The 19,214-nt window shown below is 34.6% G+C and overlaps 1 protein-coding gene across 5 annotated transcripts in view; it reads right to left on the bottom strand.

Annotated features, from left to right (window-relative positions):
• The window catches only part of LOC143223625 (dystrophin-like), a 187,325-nt gene that overhangs the window by 37,867 nt on the left and 130,244 nt on the right, over positions 1 to 19,214 (bottom strand). For all 5 annotated transcript variants that reach the window (XM_076451800.1, XM_076451802.1, XM_076451805.1 and 2 more), the window contains 5 exons: positions 17,387 to 17,609; positions 13,782 to 13,842; positions 9,620 to 9,681; positions 6,335 to 6,409; positions 5,496 to 5,700 (listed from right to left, as the gene is read on the bottom strand). In XM_076451800.1, coding sequence (XP_076307915.1) covers positions 5,496 to 5,700; positions 6,335 to 6,409; positions 9,620 to 9,681; positions 13,782 to 13,842; positions 17,387 to 17,609 — 626 coding nt within the window. The remainder of the gene's footprint in view (positions 1 to 5,495; positions 5,701 to 6,334; positions 6,410 to 9,619; positions 9,682 to 13,781; positions 13,843 to 17,386; positions 17,610 to 19,214) is intronic.

The raw sequence follows: 19,214 nt of genomic DNA, 5'->3' as shown, positions 1-19,214 counted from the left end.
CTAATGTTATGGACAAACCTTGGGACAGAACATGCTTAAAATGGTGCAGTCATTGTGAATCATAACAATGACAAGAAAGTATAATGTGGCTTATTGTGATCTAAGTGTTACACAAACTACACACTGGTGCATCAGTTCCAGATAGAAGAAAATGATGAGTTACAAAACTGTGACCAATGTGTAGTCCAGTTAGAACAACTTCCTCTTTCCAGTCATGAAGGCCAAAGTCCAATATAGGGTTTTATTTGGAAAAGCTTGTTTTTGCGTTACTCATTCCAAGTCGACTGCCAGTTGGTACGGAACCGAGCCTTGAATACAGGACCATAGTCCATGTATGGGTCAAGTACAGCAGTGATAGTGCCAGAGCAGTTTAGGCAAGCTCATTCCTGTGAATACCAACGCAGCCCGGTATCCAGAAAAACTGGATAGAAGTAGATGTTAAAGAGAAATGGGCTAGTTGGTTTTGAATATTGGTGAGAACAGGGTGTGAAGCAATGTGAAGCGATTCCAGGGCCAGTAGAGAACTAAGCGAGTCAGTATAAATCGTGCAGTTTGAGTACTGCTTAGCTTCTATATGATCCAGGGCAAGAGAAATGGCATATAGTTCAGCAGTGAACACAGAAGCTGTAGAGAGAATTCTGCATGCAACTACTGAACCACAACAAACCATGGCAGAACACGCAGAGTCACCTGATTTTGAACCATCCATATAAATAGGAATGAAAAGATGGTTCAAAAGATGTTAAGCAAATAAAAGACAGTACTTCCAGTTTGGTGTATCTACTCTTCTCAGATGACTTAAAGAAAGATCACATTTGGGGACTGTAAGAAGCCATGGTGGGATGGGCTGACCAGTGGATACAGCAATGTTATCCAAGGACAGACCCAATTCATCTAAATGCACCTGGATATGAAGGCCAAAAGGAGCAATGACAGACTGTCTGGTCTGAAAAAGCATGGCCCATCGAGAAAAAAAAACACAACCCCAGATGGGATGCTTTGGCAGGAAACGAAGTTTCAAAGCATATAGTAAAGACAGTTGCAAACGGCAGATGTGCAAAGAAGGTTCATGAGATTCTATGTATAAGCTCTGAACTGAGGAAGTGCAGAAAGCCCCAGTACAGAGCCAAAGTCCTTGATGATGAATAGAGTCTAGCATCTTTAAGGCTGATGGTCTGGAAGAGCCATAGACCAGTAATCCATGGTCGAGTTTTGATTGAATAAGAGCATAATACATCCTCAGCATAGAACATTGATCTGCTCCCCATGTGGTGGTAGAGAGGACATGGAGGATGTTCAGTACTTTTGTACATTTGATCCGTAGCTGCTTGATGTGTGGTATAAAGGTTAGCTTATAGTCAAAGATAAGTCCCAAGAACTTAATCTCAGATACCACAGGCAGCACAAGTTCACTGATATGGAGTTCAGGATTGGGGTGAATACCCCATTGGCAGCAAAAGTGCATGCAAACGGTTATAGAGAGAGAGAAATTAAAGTCATTTGCTGTGGTCCACTTCAGTAAACAATTGAAGGTATTCTATAGCTGCCACTCAATATACCTCATGGTCGACGACTGACACGAGATGTGAAAGTCGTCAACATAGATCCTGTTTGCAACAGTGAGAGGAAGTTGTTCAGTGCTGGCATTTATCTTTATACTGAAAAGTGTGATCCTCAAAACACATCCCTGAAGGACTACAAGTTCCTGTAGAAAAGAACGGGAAAGTGTTGAATCCACACGAACTCAGAATCTCCTGTCTATTAAAACATTTTTAATAAAAAATGGGGAAATAGCCACGTAACCCACATATGTGTAGGTCTCGCAAAATGCCATACCTCCATGTTGTATCATAAGCCTTCTCAATGTCAAAGAATATTGACATAAGATGTTGTTGTTTGAGAAAGGCTTCTCTGATTGATGTTTCAAGTCGAATCAGATGGTCTATGACAGAGCACTGTCGTCAGAACCCACATTGGGTGGGCAAGAGGAGGTTGTTCGATTCGAGGAACCAAACAAGACGAGCATTAACCATCCTCTCTAAGGTCTTACAGAGACAGCTCGTCAAAGCAATTGGATGGTAGTTTGAAGGAATCTTGTGATCCTTTCCAGGCTTGGAGAAAGGCAGGACAATAGCCTGGTGCCAGGCATCAGGAAAAACATTCTTCTGCCAGATCCAGTTAAAAACAACCAGAAGGGTAGCAAGAGAAGCAGGATAGATGGCTCAGCATCTCATAGTGTATATCATCAGGTCCAACCGATGAAGGGTTAGTTTGAGTTCCACCAGTGTAAAGGGACGATTATAGTCCTAGAGACAATCAGCTCAAAAGGAAAGAGGTGATTGCTCTGTCCAAGTCTTAATGGCCAAGAAGGTGGAAGAAGAGGCAGAATTGCTTAATCCAAGATTCTTTCTGGCTTTGACATCTTATCCATTGAGCGTGTGCATGGGCCCGCTGGAAAGCGATGCAATTCGTGTTGAGGTTTAAGGAATACATTGAGTAGCTGCTGCCACACAGTCATCAATTGATGGCTTACAGACAATGGCAGGATTAAGATCTATGAGAGCAGTGAAAGAGAGCCAGTTTGACTGATACAGCTTCCACTGGGGTACACGGGTCAGGTGGCACTGACCACAGCCAGTCTCTCTCAAGATTATAGGAAAATTATCACTGCCTTGTGGATTATTGTCAACTCTCCATGAAAAATGGGAAAATAATGAAGGGGAGCAAACTGAGAGATCAAGAGCAGAAAAGGACGGACTAGGTGCATGAAAATAAGTGGAAGAACCAGTATTGAAAAGAGAAAGGTTGTGATCAGAGAACATATGCTCTACAGAGCGAACCCTCCTATCAATACCAGCACATTTGCAGAGGGAATGATGTCCATTAAAGTCCACCAGGATGAAAAAGGGAGACAGCGACTGTTTAATGAGAGCATCAAGGTCTGATTGATTGTATGTCTCTCCAGGTGACAGATAGATAGAACAAACAGTGATGGTATGACCCAAGGAAACACGGATGGCTACAGTCTCCAAGGGTGTGTCGAGTGGCAAAGACAGGGTGGGCACATGGTGATCAACTAACAGTGCCACCCCTCCATGCACTCGTCCATCACACAGCCTGTCATTTCTGTATAAAGAAAAATGCTGAAAGGTGACTGTATCGGCAGGTTTCAGAAAATTTTCCTGTAAGAAGAGACAAATAGGATGGTAGGAAGCAATCAGTGTTTTGATGTCATCCAGAATAGAACGTAAACCTTGACAGTTCCATTGTATCAGGGTGGCCATTTTTATTTATGTTTACGGGAATTGGGTGGAGAACCCTTCTGTTTACGCCATGTTTATTTTCTTTACTTTCCTTATTTGAGAGAGGTCTATCCACCTCCATGGAACCTGCCCTGGGTTGATTGGACAGGTCTTTGCTGTTGGAAGGAGATTCCAGAGACTGAGGACATGAACGAATGATTGTTTTGCATCTTGGGGTGAGAGAGGAAGATGCATCCGAGGAAATGCCTATACCTGGAACCAAAGGATGTGGATCTTGGGGTTTGGTGGAATGTATATAAGGGGCAGAGATAGGTGTCAAAATTGATTCATCAACTTTTTTAACCATGGAGGTAAAAGAACTTTTCATTTATTTCAAGAATGATTCTTTAGGAGGCACAGAGAGATCTGCCTGCATCCCACAGTAGCTGTGGAATGAAATGTAGCAGCATATGTCTGAGATGAGGTGGTGGACAGCAATTTTCGAGCCTCAGGATAGGTAATGTTATGAATCGTTTTCAAACACTGCACCTCTTTTTCTTCCAACCATTTAGGGCAAGAATGAAAGTAGGATGGGTGAGAGCCACTGCAATTGATGTAATGAGGGTCCGTTTCACACTCATAAGCATCACAATTCTTGCCGCTGCAACGAGCACACATCAAGGAACCACAAGATGACATCTTTGAGTGATTAAACCATTGACACTGGAAACATCTGAGAGGGTTTGGAATGTATGACCATACTCTGCAATTAAGATAACTTGCCTTGATGGTGGCAGGTGGACAAGATGACGTAAATGTCAGAATGAGGACATTGGTCGGTACCATAATTCCATCTTTGTGAGTGGAGATATGCCTCACTGCAGATACTCCTTGGGTGGAGAAACCAGCAAGAATCTCTGACTCTGGGATGTTTTTCAAATCCCTCTCAACAGTAACTTCTCATGATGAATTCAAAGTTGCATTAGGTGTAACCTCAATAGGTATATCCCCAATTGCCTTTGAATGCAACAGGAGTTCACTGTGTTAGATGTGGATGTTTCCACCAATATGTTTCCAGATTGAAGCTTTTTTATTGACTTTGGAGAGCCAGCAAGTCCCTCTAGTCCCTTCTGAATGAAAAAATGGAGGCATTTGTTCTAAAGGTTTGTCTGAAAGTGAGTGCAATATAAGAAAATGAGGTACAACAGGTGGTACGAATGGTGAGGATTGCTGCTCAGAATCTTCAAGACGTGGTCATTTACCTATAGACTGTTTTTTCACTATTTTATTAAGATTTTTAATTGGAGTATCCATAATGAAGAAAGGAAATTTTGGTGTACACTGACTCCACCCATCATGGAACCCTACGAGGGGACACACTACAATGCCAAACAAGGACACTGCAGCATCAAATATAATGTCCACAACACCTGTTGAGTACATCCAACACTGGTACTTGGTTGACCCAAGCCCAAGTGGACCAGCCAATTGACCCAAGGGGGGCCACCCAAGGGCCGTCCGTCTAGGAATTCAAGGCTAAAGTGGTGTGTTAGGGTTTGACTCCTCAACCATCAGGAACCTCTCCTCTTCATCATGGGTTGCCATGCACGGCAAACACATGGGTGGATGTTTAGATCCCACAGGAGGTAAACTGCAAGATCAGAACCTTCCTAGCAGGTTCCCTCACCATGTATAGGAATCCACATTGAGGAGAACTAACGAAGAATCAGTTTTATAGTTCTGGGGCAAAGATATAATTGGTGAGCATTATTTTTCAATGTAATTCAAAAACATATCTTATAAAAATTCAATTATTTGTGACCAGATGTAATTAACGATTGTTTATTTCAACTTACTTCTAGATTTTAAAAACATTGTATATCACACACAATTTACAGCTTTTGAAGTAAGTAAGATTAGTTTTTAGAACAAGTGCAACATTTCGATCACTGGTGTTATCATTATAAAGTACCCAAGTTTTTACAGTAAAGAATGTTTTAGTATTTGATAATAATAATACTAGCAATCGAAATTTTGTATCTGTTTTAAAATTAATCTTACTTACTGTGAAAGCTGTAAATTGTAATAAAATATACTTTATCAGTAAGTGAACTCAGAGAAAACTATTGTTCTATCATAATTTGAACAGTTTATACCAGATGTGTTATATATTATTGTTAATTAATGTTCCAGAATTTTGAAATGAATGACAACAGAATAAAGATGTAATTCCTACAATAATTCACAACTTACGTGTCAAACAAATTCAAGAGCCAGTTTAAACACAGATCTATGCAGAGAGGTTTGTTGACTGAAGCAGTAGACTCAGTGGCTATACTTTCATATATTGCTGACAGACAGGTGATCATTTCTGTAATACTGATCAACTTATCATTCTGAGCTCGAAGGCCATGCTGATCAAATGCATTGATGACATTGTTCAAATTTATCAAATCCACTGGAAAACAACCAAATGTTAGATGTTCAAGTAATATTAACAATAAACAGTTGACTAAACAAACATTGGAAACAGGTATTACATTTTTTTAATTTTCAGAAGTGTAATTCTTTGGTGGGAAGTGAAAGTAAATATATCATTGAACTTTCTGAGTAACTTTTAACAAACTTGTGTAATGTTCTACACAGTGTCTAACTTTGATTAAAGTGTAATTTGAATCTAAATAAAATATGACAAGTGATGCCTATCATATCTGCTTTATTAACAAACATGTTAAAATGGTGTTGTTTTATTTTCATAAAAATTAATTTTGGTTTGCCAATAATTTCTTGTAATATTTATGATTAGTTAAGACAAGTTAATTACTGAATTATTGTGAAATACAAATTAAAATTTCTTTGTAAGAATATGATTGTAATTTTAACAATATTTTTTCCAAGTGTAAATATCATTTTCAGTTAAGTTGAATATGTTATAATATATAAACTACCAGTTTAAAAAAAAGTATGTTAAGAAAAATACCCAAAATTAATATATATTATTCTTATTAAAACAAAGCAAGAAACATGATTTATCGTTTGATTTCCTTTCCCGTTATGATTCTAAATCTTTAAAATAATCTCAAAGTACTTACAACTTAACCTTTTCTGCACAATGCGTAGTTTCATAGCCGTCCTGTATGCAGAATATCTGACATCATTGTATTCAGCTGAAATTGAGAGGGCATATAATTTATAAATCAATACACTGTATGCAAAGTATTACTGGTTATAATACTTAAAATTGTATTATTCTTATTAATTTCACAGTAATGAAGACTATTTAACAATGCTAACTTGATATATAGAGTAATACAAGTCTCCTAAGCTGACTAAACCTTGTGAAGTATTATTGGGATTACAGTGATGTTATCCAGTCTTTGAATCAGTGTTCTTTACTCATTACAGGTTTCAGTTTCTTTATTATGTACTTTAAGTCAGTCTACTATATTTATTTACAGGTTATTTCTTAGTTCTAATTTTTATCTAAAACTATTAATAAATACTATAAAATATTCAACCAACCCCCAAAGTATAAGATAAACCAATCCAAGAAGACACAGTTCCAAATCTACATCTCTATAAATACTACTGCAGTTAACAGGGGCTCTTTATTAAAATCTCCTCCCTACTACAATAATAACCCAAACCACAGTGTGCTTATAAATTGTAAAAGTACATAAACTGTATAAACATAACCTGCAAAACATACAGATATATATCTGCATATCTTACTGATAATAGAATTATTTCATTATTCATAATTATTGAATAAAAAAAACATAATTGTCAAAATTTTGGTTAAAGCTGCATATAATAGTTTGATTGCCTTTAAATAGGACATTCATGTTTTCTTTATAAGCTTCACATACAGTACTCACCTATTGATTTGAAATTTAACAACTGTTTTTATACCACTTACTACCACTGGTGTCCATATATAGCAACATGTAGAGACATTCTATGTTTTGACTTGTTATAACATTCAGTGTACATAATTGACCAGTAAATGGTTTTAAATCAATACCATCTATACAAAATACACAAAGAAGACATTAACACTAAATAGTGGGATTACAAACAACGCCAATGAAACTTTTATTTAGCATTTCGTTATGTGACTCATACATTATTAGGAGTCCTTTATTAACACAGTTATGGATCCACAAGCAATTTTGTTCCTGAAAAGTTTAGAAAAGTGCATGTAAAAACTGATGAGGTCTCTTATAAAATTATAATTACAGGGTTAATTTGCAAAATACTTTATTTGATTATAACTTATAATTTCATTTATTTCAGTATTAATGTAAAATGGAATACTGTGATAAATATTATTAGGTAATATTGAACTAGAACTACCAATTTAAAATTACACCCACACACATGAGAAAAATTCTTAGCATTCTTATTAATGACACTGTCTTCATTAAAATTCTCTTTTTTCAAGCTCTAAATCCCACACTATTTAAGAAAAAATTATCTTTGGAAGAATAATATGAACATTATGAATTCACAGTATTGTCATCTGTATCTTCACGGATTCTATTTTTTTATCTTGGCAGCAAAAGTCTTATCATTCCACACACAAATTAAGCCTAAAACAAAATAAATGAAACAGTAGATCTGTTTCAAGTTTCTCACAATATATATGAAAATAAAAAATGTGAAACTTATAACCTGGAAATATTAATAAATTTTCTATAGGAACTGTTGTTCCTATAGCTGTTTCTATAGTAAGTAACTTTAGAAAATCATGCAAAACTACATGAGGGCTATCTGAACTAGTCCCTAATTTAATGATGTAAGACTACACAAAAGACATCCCCATCCACTACGAACTCTTGGGATACTCTTTTATTAATGAACAGTGGGATTGACCATTACATTAAAATTCCCCCACAGCATGTTTGGTGGGATGGGGATTCAAACCAACAGATTGTGAGTTAAGCACCCTAACCACCTGACCATGCTAAGCCAAAAGAAATTAAAGAACATAGTATTGTAACACTAGCAGTAACATGTTCAATAATTTAATTTGGTATAAGTTAACTCTCCCTGTTCTACCTGAGCTTATTGATAATTATTACGAATAAAATATTGAAAATACAGCTTATAACAATATCTTGAAATAAAATCTTTACTATGAAAAATAACAAGTGATCTACCTAAGAATTCCATTGAAAATACAGCTTATAACAATATCTTGAAATAAAATCTTTACTATGAAAAATAACAAGTGATCTACCTAAGAATTCCATTAAATCAATCATTTTCTTATGGATTATTTAGTATAAACAATGCCAAGTCCAGTTTTCATATATTTAATGAATTTATTTACGTGATGAATTTGCTACTGGCCCTGTTAACTTTGATGAAATGTTAGGCCTAACTTCACAAACCAACTCTTCAAAGTAAAACCTAAAACTACTTTAGCTGTAATATACTAATAACGTTTAACAGAAAGTTCTTTGATTGATAATAAATGCTGGCTAAACAAAAGTCCAGAGTTTGTTTGTTTTGGAATTTCGCACAAAGCTACTCGAGGGCTATCTGTGCTAGTCGTCCCTAATTTAGCAGTGTAAGACTAGAGGGAAGGCAGCTAGTCATCACCACCCACCGCCAACTCTTGGGCTACTCTTTTACCAACGAATAGTGGGATTGACCGTCACATTATAATGCCCCACGGCTGGGAGGGCGAACATTTCAACAAGCTAGGCCATGCCGGGCCAAAGTCCAGAGACACAGCTTTTTAAGCAAATTATTTTATTCAACTTTTCAACTTATGATGATCATCATAAAGTAAGCCATAGTCTACTGCACAAAATATTATAACACTTTTCCCATGGTGACACCTGCATTTCAACTTAAATTAGGTTTTAGTTCACTTATAGTAAAGACTTCTTTTATTTTTCTTCTAATAATGCTAATAATGTTACATAATATATTAAAGTTGCTAATAATGATAGGAAATTGATTTGTTGTGTACATACCCCATTTGGTGTTCAGCTAATTTATAAAAAAAATAACATATAATATTTGCTCCATCAAATCGAAAATTTGTGTCTCTGTTCTTTTATTTAAAATATACCTTGGATTTCTGCTCCCTACAGCAAATACTGTATAAAGTACTGAGGAACTAACTCTTACTAAATTGACAAATAATCAATTATTTAGCACTTGTATTTTTATTGAACTCTCACATCTATCAAATAAGGGAATTTTCTATATTATAAGAGTTAAATTACTTTTATAAAAATGTTCAATCTTAATGATATGTACAGTCTAGTTACCATCTAAACTAAAACACTGAAAATACAGTTTACAACAACATTGTGAAATAAAGGATTAACTGTGATTATGAAAAATGGTAAGCAACTTACCCAAGGATTCCATTAAATCAATCATTTTAGGGTGGTCCCAATGTGTTGTCTCTGATAAATGGCTAGAAAGAATAGTAAAAATATACATCTACGTATCTTATATTTACATACAGTACTGTGAAAAAGTGTTAGGACAACAGGCTGCTTTGAAAGAATAATTGAAGGTAAATCACAGATGAAACATCAACATTTTATTAATGTTTAATATTTAGTACAACAGAAACTCAGTGGAAGTGTTTGAACTCAGCAAACAGTTAATATTTTGTGTGTCACCATTGTACTGTAATAACAGCAGACAGTCTTTCAGGCATTGTTGCAACTTATTAAATCAAAGTGTACTTTGGTATTTTATTCAAAATAGCTCTAATACACTCTCACAAAGTTTTTTTTTTAAATAACTTTTGATTTCTCAATATTTTGATCCATCAAATCCTGTATCTGCTCAACTGGGTGGAGGTTGGGGTTCTGTGGGGCCCACTGCATTATTTGAATTACTCCATAGCTTCTTTCTTAGCTAAGCAATTTCTATATATGTTAGATGAGTGTATTCGTGGTAGTTGAATCCTTTATCAATGATACACAAATCACTTGGTATACCATAATGATCCAGTATGTGATGGTACTTGTGCTGGTCCATTATTCCATCTATCTTGAAAATATCTCCTGTTGTATCAGCAGAAAAACACCCCAAGCCATCACACTGCCTCCCCATACTTCATGGTAGGTGCTATTCATTGCAGTAAGTATCTCTTACCTTTCTTCTACTGAACATACAACCTATATTTTGAATTGAATATTTTAAACTTCACTTCATCCATCTATAACACCCTTTTCCATCCATCAACAGTCTAGTTTTTGTAATTTTTGGCAAATTTCAGTCTCTTTACAGTATGAAGAGATTTAACTGAAAGTTTTCAGTAAATACACAACCAAATTTTTCATTTTCATTGAGCCATCTTGATACTGTAGTTCTGGACACTTTTCTGTCAGTTGGTACATGGTTGTCTATCTCGTGCTAGAGGTCAGTGTCAGTCTTCCTTCTGTACTGAAAGCTGCATAAACGAAGGGACTTAACATCAGTATCATTGAGTTTAGGTGTTCTGACTCTTCCTTCCCTATTTTCAAATTTACCTGCCTCAGTCTCACAACCTAGGGTGTACTTGACAGTGTTTGTGTAACATTTCAAGTCTGCAGCTTTTATGTGAACTCTCTGCTCTTCTGACAATTCTCTATCCTTTATGTGATAACAGAATATATAGTGTTAAACACTGTTTTCATCAAAACATTGTTTGTGAAGTGCTATTAAGTTGACTTCTTCTAGCATATGCCAATACTGGATTCAGGATAATGTCTTACCTCCATAATTACTGACTCTCGCTTTAAAACAAGCTTACTTTTGATGTTGTATTGCTATTTATAAATACAGTTTTGCAAAAATTTGGCACTGCTTTGATAAAGCATAAGATGCATATTTTGTGAAAAATTATAATTATAGGACTTGAATGAAATAATCAAATGAAGTCAACCACAAAAATTTCATTAATTTTTATAAATATTAAAGAAGTTTTGAACAGTGTTTCATTTGTGGGCAATTGTTCTAAGTTTTTCTTTATATGAATAGAAATATCATTTTTTTTGTGTTTAGACAAAATTGTTTTTTGCCTTTTGTATTTTCCAATCATTGTTTGAAAAATTTTAGTCTCTTGTATTTGACTGAAAAATGTTTGACAACTATTTTATTGAAATAAGACTATTTATTTCTAATGAGATGCCCAGTTCATGCAATAAAGTGCAGAATTTTTTGCCCCAATGTGTAACTTTTCATCTTCAAAAATAACAGCTATAATTACCAAATTATCTACCTAATTAAATTCTCACTTTGAAACAAACAAACTTTCAAGATGGCTTCAAAAAAGTGATGAAAATAAATAAAAAGGTAAACTATATAGAAAAAAATATTTGGGTGAGACATTGTCCGTATATTGCCAGTATCATATGCTACCTCCTTGATAGCTTCTTTCTATAGAGTTAAGACACTGCAAAGGGTACTATGACAGTTATTTCAGACCCCAAATATGATCAATATTTTCATTCTAGCAGAATCTTTAAGACATGCCCTTGGTACAAATATATGGGAATTCTAAAAACTGACAAGTATTCTCAGCTGGCAAATCCCAGGATGGCTGGTATGGTTATTGACACTTACTAATAAAGCAGAAATCAATGTTTTGAACTTCTTAGGTCAAAACATTGTTCTTTGCTTCATTAGTAAAAGTGTTAATACATATACCAGCTGTCACGAAATACATTTTAACTTCAAGTAGGTTTCTCGTCATCATGATTTATTCTCACCTCGCTTGTTCAATTGTCAACAGGGATTAGTGAGGCATCACCATTATGCTATAATATCCATTCTGTAATAGCAAGGAAGATTTAGCTGCATAAAATGGAAAGTATGACAAAATAATCACTCGTCCTAACACTTTTTGTACAGTACCGTATAGTGGTTACTAAATAATCTTCATTAAACAAATTAACAATCACATTACATAACACAATATTTTCACTTTATCATTTAGCATTCTATATTGCTATAAAACCTGTGTAGCATCATGAGTTTTTTTTTGCATTTCATATGGTTTTCACTTATAAACATTTCCAAATTTAACAGTATTATCTATTGCATGTTCAAAATATTATACAATTGAGGATTCAGTAGTAAAATTATTCTGCAACCATCACTATTACATTTAAACAGAACTGAGAGATAGCAATTTCCATTTTAATTTTGTGAACAATTAAAACGTTTGATAATGCACCTATCTGAATTACATTATTATTTGTTGAAAATTTTTCATTATAATTACTTATCTTATAAATGACTTTGCAAATATAGTACTGCATGCATTCTGTGTGGTCTTTTTAAAAACCTGAACTAAACTGTTAGCATTAGCATAATTTAGTAAAATATGATGTAATTCGTATTCATTACCGTTGTTTGATGAAACTATATGTAGTCAGTTTTATTTTTGCTGTGGAATCAGTTTGATTAAAAAGTAGATATACAGAACAATAAATGTTTTTTTATCTTTATAATCTCAAGAGTTCAGCATCTACGAAACAACATATGAAGCTTAACACTAGATACTTAGGCCTGATCTTTTTCACGAAAGTAAAATATTTTAAACAACTACCTACTAAACTAATTTTCAAAGCAATACATGGAATGTTCATCGTTGTTTTAAGTAGGTAAGTGCAACTATATTTGAATTATAGTTTTCTTCACTGCCTATGTATTTCCTCCTCTAACCACTTGGTTAAGTTATATTTTATGTCTCACCTGTCTCCTAATGTACATTAAATAATCAAGTGTTTATATACACATATATATACTAAGAAACCATCTCTGGTATGTCAGAGTTCAGTTTATAGACTTGCAATGCCAGAATCCAGGTCCCATTACTTACAATGGACAGAGTGTAGATAACCCACTGTGTATCTTTCTGCTAAGTTACAAATAAACAAACTTAAGAAACCACAAAAGAAACAGACACGTGTTTACACAGCAGTGATATATCGATATTAAATTCATGTATTATTATGTAACCTCGTGGTCGTGTGAGGAAATACAAGCTTCTGATTTGAAGTAGAGCCTGTTATGTACTTTTGTACTTAACTTCAAGAACCATTTGTTTATAGTTAAGCGAGATTGTAAACGGCAGTGAGGATGTTACAATGACAAATTTATTATTATTGGAAATGGAAACTTGTTGCAGATACGACCTTGGTCATTATTTGGGATATTTTAAATAAGTATTCAATACATTCAATACGAAGTAGAATTTTAATTCGTCTGTTGTTGTTTTTTCCCTAACACGTTATTTCTATTAGCATTATGTTGCGTTCTTTGATAGATGGCGCTGTTTATTTGTATTTTGAGTTTAAACATCCATATTAAAGTCTCAGTTCGGTACTAATTAGTATTCATTGAAATTTCTAAAATTTGTAACATGGTTATGTAACGATACCAAATTAGTAATTAACAAACATACTAAAACCATGTTTTCTGTTTTAACGTTATTAATAACAGCATATTAATAATTTATTTAACTTTCACCAAAATTAAATTTATATGTATAACGGAAACAATTAATGTATTTACTTAATGTAGTAAGGTACTTTGTTTCCCGAAACAGCTCTTTCCCATGGTTCTTCTACCGAAGCTGAAATTAGAAAATTCACAGACTTTAAGTAACTTTATTCTGTGCTCTTTATTATTAATTGTTTATACATTTAAATACATAAAATACACTTTTCATAACTATAATTAAGGCCAATTATTTTCAAAGTTACTACTTATAAAACGTAGCAACTGTTTTCCATTACATTATAAAACTCGTAAAATGATTTAAAACAAACGTGATATACTTTACATAACCATGCCTATTTTGTGATTGATAAAGTTAATAATAATGGTTGTAAATATGATACTCATAATATATGTGGACAGAATGTATATAAAATATAACAATCTTAAATTAATAACACATAATGAAGTACAACTAATACAAAAATATGACAATTTTCTTACAAAAGTTAGTAAGTTTTTTCGTTGTTGTTGTTTTTTTAACTCGAGGTAGTTCGCTTCCATTGGTTGTGTACGTTTTATCAGAACAGTTTTGAAGCCTCACCACGTCGTTACAATCCATGTCGCTCCGTCCTATCATACTTTATCTGACGGCCGTGATATTGACAATAGCCTTGCAGCTTACTATCCATTGGAAAAGGCTCTGTCCCAAGGTTATCATTCAAAAACACACCATTTCTTCCTGATTGCTTTCCATAACACATCTAGTAAATGGGAACGATGGCTTCACAGTATCCTTTTGAAAAGTCTGAGCTCATATAAATTCATAGGCCTTGTGTCTGGCGACTTGACCCATGTGTTTTCTTATGCAATATCATGAACATTCATTTCACTTTCCAGCTGTTTAGGGTGTGTGACAATTGAATGGATATGTTGTGAAAGAAACTTATGTACACGTGAGTTGTGTCGTTTTCTATTTAGTATGTGCTATGCAGTTGCAAAAAAGAAAAAAAAAACGAATATAAATATTACAATAACAAATTAAAATATCAGATCATCCCGTAAGTAATGTCCGAAAATTTAATACAAAAGTGCATCATCACTTCTGTCTTTGTAGAAAGCTTTAATGACTAGAAAATGTAGCAGGACGTGTATAAAAATGTTCAGACAAATAAAAGAAACTAACCCAACTCCACCTTTACAAATCATCAATCAAATAAACCCTTATGAAGATGGATGTGTCTGAGAAGCACATTAGGCATATAATGCTTTACGAATTTAAAAAATGCAACAGTACAGCAGAAATTACACGAAGTATTCAAGGTGTTCATGATGCAGAATCTCTCAATGAAAGAAAACGTCGAAGGTGGTTTCAGAAGTTCACATCACGTGACTACAGCTTAAGTGATGCGCCACATTCAGGTCATCCTGTTGAATTTAATGATGACTTGATGCTGGCTGCACTTGATGAAGATTGAGCTGTAACACTTGAAGAACTAGCACAGAAGATTAATTCAACCCATTCAACAATTCATTTTCATCTGCAACAGCTTGAAAAGGTGCCCAAACTTGGAAAATGGGTCCCCCATGATTTGGCAGAAGCGAACCTCAGAGCAAGAGTGGACATTTGCCTTTCTCTGCACTCTTATGAACGTAACTCACCTTTTGGACAGGTTAGTGACTGGAGTTAAAATAGGATATTTTATAAAAATATTAAGCGCCGCAGACAATGGATTAGTGGAGGTAAAGTGGCTAAAACATAGCCCAAAATGGATCTCCACCCTAGGAAAATCTTGTTAAGCGTTTGGTGGTATAATGTTGGTGTGAGCCACTTTGAGTTGTTGCCACTCAATGTAACGATTACAACACTTCTATTGTCAACAGTTAGAGTGCTTGAATGTAGCACTGAAAGAAAAGAGGCCTGCTTTGATGAATCGTAAATATATTTTGTTACACCAGGATAATGCACGGCCCCATACAGCAAGGATCACATCTACAAAGATTGAAGAGCTAGACTGGGAAAACCTTCCACATCCTCCTTATTATCATCTATTCCTAAGTTTGTAGAACTATCTTGATGGAAAAGAGCTTGGAACACATAAAATGTCAAAACTACCCTCTCTACATTTTTTTCCTCCAAACCCAAAGAATGTAATATAGAAGCGGCACTCAGAAGCTTGCGAATCGTCAGCAGGAAGTAATTAATAAGAATGGAACATACATTATTAATTCAATAACATCAAAAGCGTTTGAAATCCTTTCTCTTTTTCTGAACCTAAATTCGAACATTACTTATGGGATGACATGATAGAAATAATAGAGGACAGAAGAACTCTGAAGATAACACTAAAACATTTAAGTTCTAAATGAAAAATGTTTGACGTATGATGTAGCTAACTAACTGTAAAACACGAAGGGGAAAAAAAAGGAGAAACTTACACTTCAGAAATGGTAAATGATAAACAGGTGTTTTTAAAGTGCAGAATGTTTTGGGTCGGGACGCTTTACAACCGGTGATTTCAAAGGTTGGAACAAGCAACACACAACAGATCTAAGGAAGCATACACTTGATCAGAAAAAAAAACTATTATTTTAAAATTAGGATCATATTAATACAAACCTATATAAATGATTATTACATATTGGCGTTTTAAATATATTCCAAAATTTTTGAAAAAAAGGCCAAAGATAAAAGTAGGTAAGAAGGGCGCTGTACATTGTTGAATGAAAACAATGTCACGTCGATCAGGTATGACAGACAGTTAGTACTCTGGTGTCTAAAAGCAAAAGTACAGAAATTAATTATGATAAAGAAGAATAGTTGCAAAGTGTTAATGATCAATTTATGTGAGTACACACACATGTGCATAAGTATGTTTCTGTGTGCTTATGATAGTTAAACTGTTTGACTACAGGTTGGTAAAATTACAAACAAATAATGTATTAAAGTTTATTAAACTAAACATTTAGCTGTACATGTATAAATGGAGTTGAGTCCCAGTACTGAAGCACAAGTGTTAATAAGATGGGGTTAGATGGACCGATAGGTCCCTTGTTGTCTTTAGAGTACATATGTAACTTGAAAACAGGCATGACATTGTCATAAAAAAGAGGTGTTATAATGGCATGCCATAAGGGCATTTATAGCAGAGGCAGAAAAACAGCTCTGTAAGGATGGATACTGTACTGAATTATATAAAACCACGAGACCTAATCGTGAAAAAACAAGAACACCTTTGTTGTACGTCGTACTGTCCAAAGAAATTAACTCGTAGACTGAGGCCCGGCATGGCCAGGTGGTTAGGGTGCTCGATTCGTAATCTGAGGGTCGCAAGTTCGAATCCCTGTCACACCAAACATACTCCCCCTTTCAGCCGTGGGGTCGTTATAATGTGAGGGTCAATCCCACTATTCGTTGGTAAAAGAGTAGCCCAAGAGTTAGCGGTGGGTGGTGATGACTAGCTGCCTCCCCTCTAATCTTACACTACTAAATTAGGGACGACTAGCGCAGATAGCCCTCAAGTGGCTTTGCGCGAAATTAAAAACAAACAAACACTAAGGGATAAATAATTTTCAAGTGAACGGTTTTCTGAAAGCGAAGAAAGAAAACTTTAAAAAATATATATTTTTGTGTGTACTCAACCTATATCATAAACACACATTGCGGTAGCTTTATTTACCTTTCAAAAATTCTTGTGCTGAGCTCTGGTCTTTCATTGCCGCTTGGAGTCTTTTACGCCGGTCCTCAATGGCTAGATGTAAAAGTCGCCACCTGGTGTTCAGTTCTTCAAGTCGATTAAGATTACCATGAGAAAGAAGAACATTGCAACCCGTTATGCAAGCTGCTGCCTCATTTACTTTATCTAGATGCTGTTGGAGTGGCGCCATACGCTCTTTGAAATCCTACACCAAATATTAGTAAAAAACATGACACACGTAATCCATATAAAACTGAATTGTTGTTAAAATACCCTTGTTATTGGCTTTCAGCAAAATCAGAGCACAGATAGCCCATTGTTTAGTTTTGTGTTTAACTTCAAACAAGTGAAAAAATCGTACAAGACTATTTTCTACAGTATATAACATGGTGTATAGTGAAAACACACACACTGTCTTTTCACTAACTGCTGCACACGATATTGTGTCATTTTATTATTACATGATGTCTGACTCGCGTATGGAATTTAAGGATGTTCTTGTTTATCTTAGTGTAAGACTACACAATAAACACATGGCTCGTTGTGCAGCTTTGCACTAAAAAACAGCAACATCTTATATCACATCTGTTGTAATAAGTTATCTAAGTGGTCTCAGGCTTAACATACTTTAGATTTACAATTTCCTGTCTAACTCGAGGACAAACGACTAAAATAAGAATTACTTTAATATTTTATATGAAAATTCAAAGTTGCACATTACGTTTAAAAATTCCATTCTGTCTGTTACAAGTCTAGAAGACGAAGTACACACCAGTATCTATTCTGGAGTCACAGCTGTTAAACTAACATTTTCAGTTCTCATCGAACTGATTATACGAAAAAATGATCAATTACGAGGCTAGATTGAGGTGAGAAAGGAAGGACCTGCATCCTTTGATAAAATGATCAAAGTGGAATCATAACATAAACAGAAAACTAGAATACCATGCAATGTCTTTGTACTAAATAGTTACAATTAAGGGTTAACTGAAGATATCCCGAATTGTTATTGACTTCAATGTTCTAGAATTGATACTTGCAACCGTCGATACTTAGTGGAATTTCATAATAATAGAATTGAAGAGGGAGGACATCATTTATTAATAACCGTGATGGTGCCTTTACTGGCGAAACCATGGTTGTTAATAAATAAAGTATTTGTGAAACGTACAATTGTCCTTGTTCTTCTTATGTTTTGTTCTAGAAATGTTTTTATCTTCTTTAAGGAACAAGTTGTTTCATTCGTTGAAAATTTCAAATGAAGAGCTATTTGGTACTTTAAAGTAAAGTATCTAAGTGTCACTGCAGGGTCTATCACTCTTTACGTTCCGTGGTGATGAGAAAACCCACTTGAAGAGAAAGTTATTTATTTGAAAACGGCTGGTATGGGTAGAGAAAACACTAGTAGAGGAGCGAACAACGTTTCGACCTTTAGGCACAAAACTAAGGTCTATACTATGTAAAAACTATACTGAAAACACAACACCAACAATACTAATAAAATACAATGTGATAACTGCCACGACTTTTATATTGTAGAAACAAGTAGAAAAATGGAAACCAGATTCAAAGAATATAAAAAGTCACCTTCACACGTTTTCGAACACTGCAAATCAAATAAATACAACATAACCATAGAAAACATCGAAATACTAAATAAAGGAACAAACATAAACGCAAAATTAAAAAAACCTTACTTATAAAATAACTCAAGCCCAAAATAAACCAATACAAAGGAACACCTTTATACCTATATTAATAAATATAATCAAACATCTAAGCATGCCCTCTACATTCCTACACTCAGATA

This window comes from Tachypleus tridentatus, chromosome 8 (assembly GCF_004210375.1).
Source record: "Tachypleus tridentatus isolate NWPU-2018 chromosome 8, ASM421037v1, whole genome shotgun sequence".
Taxonomy (NCBI): domain Eukaryota; kingdom Metazoa; phylum Arthropoda; class Merostomata; order Xiphosura; family Limulidae; genus Tachypleus; species Tachypleus tridentatus.
The sequence above is the reverse complement of the archived record's forward strand: the minus strand, read 5'-3'. Positions and strand labels throughout refer to the sequence as shown.